The 1,298-nt window shown below is 52.6% G+C and overlaps 1 protein-coding gene and 2 non-coding genes across 3 annotated transcripts; 1 reads left to right on the top strand and 2 right to left on the bottom strand.

Moving 5' to 3' along the window:
- Positions 1-187: 187 nt before the first annotated feature.
- Positions 188-259, bottom strand: Pmar_PMAR005483. Its single transcript has one exon. It is a non-coding gene; the product is annotated as a tRNA-Thr (tRNA).
- A 102-nt stretch (positions 260-361) lies between these two features.
- Positions 362-433, bottom strand: Pmar_PMAR005482. The gene has a single exon. It is a non-coding gene; the product is annotated as a tRNA-Thr (tRNA).
- Positions 434-1,038: 605 nt separating this feature from the next.
- On the top strand, positions 1,039-1,233 carry Pmar_PMAR005481 (hypothetical protein; the record flags this gene model as incomplete). Its single annotated transcript, XM_002783623.1, has 1 exon — positions 1,039-1,233. A coding segment is annotated over one exon (195 nt), but the record flags the coding sequence as incomplete, so codon positions are not given.
- Positions 1,234-1,298: the final 65 nt, after the last annotated feature.

The following is a 1,298-nucleotide window of genomic DNA, read 5'->3' as shown; positions in this document are numbered from 1 at the left end:
TTTATGGTGCTATAAGCCACTTGACAGGATGGACTGACGACGTTCTGCTCACAGAGCCGACGCTCTGCCACTAAGCTAAAGTGACGCAGAGAGTAAGTACATAAATCAATAATCTTTCTGTATCCTTTGCGGAGTGAGCAAACCTGCTCCTGCTCCTCATACCCGACTAGAGCCTAATGCTGCTGTAAGCCACTTGCCAGGATTGAACTGACGACCTTCTGCTTACGAAGCAGACGCTCTACCACTAAGCTAAAGTGACGCACAGATTAAGTATATGAATCAATAATTTTCCTGTCTCGTTCACAGAATGGGCCATCCTGCTCCTGGTTCTCGTACCAGACCAGAAACTTATGGTGCTATAAGCCACTTGCCAGGATTGAACTGACGACCTTCTGCTTACTAAGCAGACGCTCTGCCACTAAGCTAAAGTGGCGCACAGAATAACTGCATAAATCAATAATGCAAGGTGAAAACCAAGTGCAACTTGGTTTCCACCGCGGTGAAATGCCTCCAAGTGGATTTGAGCCGGGTACGCCCGGTCAGGGCGCTCGCTCATCACGTAGCGTGATCGATTTTGTTCGAAGCCTCGCTGGAAAATGGGACCGTTCGGTCCATAGGTTTCTTTTTTTTCCACTCGTCTTCTCTATGGTATTCGTCAGGACCCCCCCGTCTGGTTACGTCCTCGAAGCTCAAGTGAGGCATGCTTGATGGGCTATACCCCCCGTAGGGGGGACCCCTCCCATTCCTTCTCTTACGTGGATCTCGAGTCCCCCCCTCCTCCTTGCTCTTGGCTTTCGAGCCTGCTTGATCTAGGCCTTGAAGGCCTGGCCTTCGGGCCCTCACTTGTTGGACTCTCGAGTCCTCTTCCTCTTGACCTTCGGGTCATTTATACTCTCAGCCTTCGGGTTCTCTCCATACATTCGCGGCCCTTGGGCCTCTCAAATGCGGAACTTTCGAGTTCTCTTCCTCTCTTGCTTTGCAAGCCTGGGTTAAGGTTGTCATCGTCCCTCTCGGGTTTTCAGGTTTCATCAGACCTCTATGTCGCCGCCTACAAAGTCTGGCAGGCCACCCAAGGAAGCTCTAGTTCCTACCGAGGCCTCAGGAGATACTGTTGCTCCAGGCAAGCCCTCTGAGGGTGCTGCAGCTGCTGATCAGTCCGGCGAGGCCCCTACGGTCTCTGGTGAACCATCTCAGGATGCGGCGGGCATAGCCGCACTCACTAAGCCCCGTCAGGTAATGCCCCCCCTTTTCTTTTGACTTCGTCGCGGAAGTTGTTCCCCTTAGACGCGCTCATCGTC

Source organism: Perkinsus marinus, assembly GCF_000006405.1.
Source record: "Perkinsus marinus ATCC 50983 genomic scaffold scf_1104296936952, whole genome shotgun sequence".
Lineage (NCBI taxonomy): Eukaryota > Perkinsozoa > Perkinsida > Perkinsidae > Perkinsus > Perkinsus marinus.
This window is presented reverse-complemented; position numbering and strand designations above follow the sequence as displayed.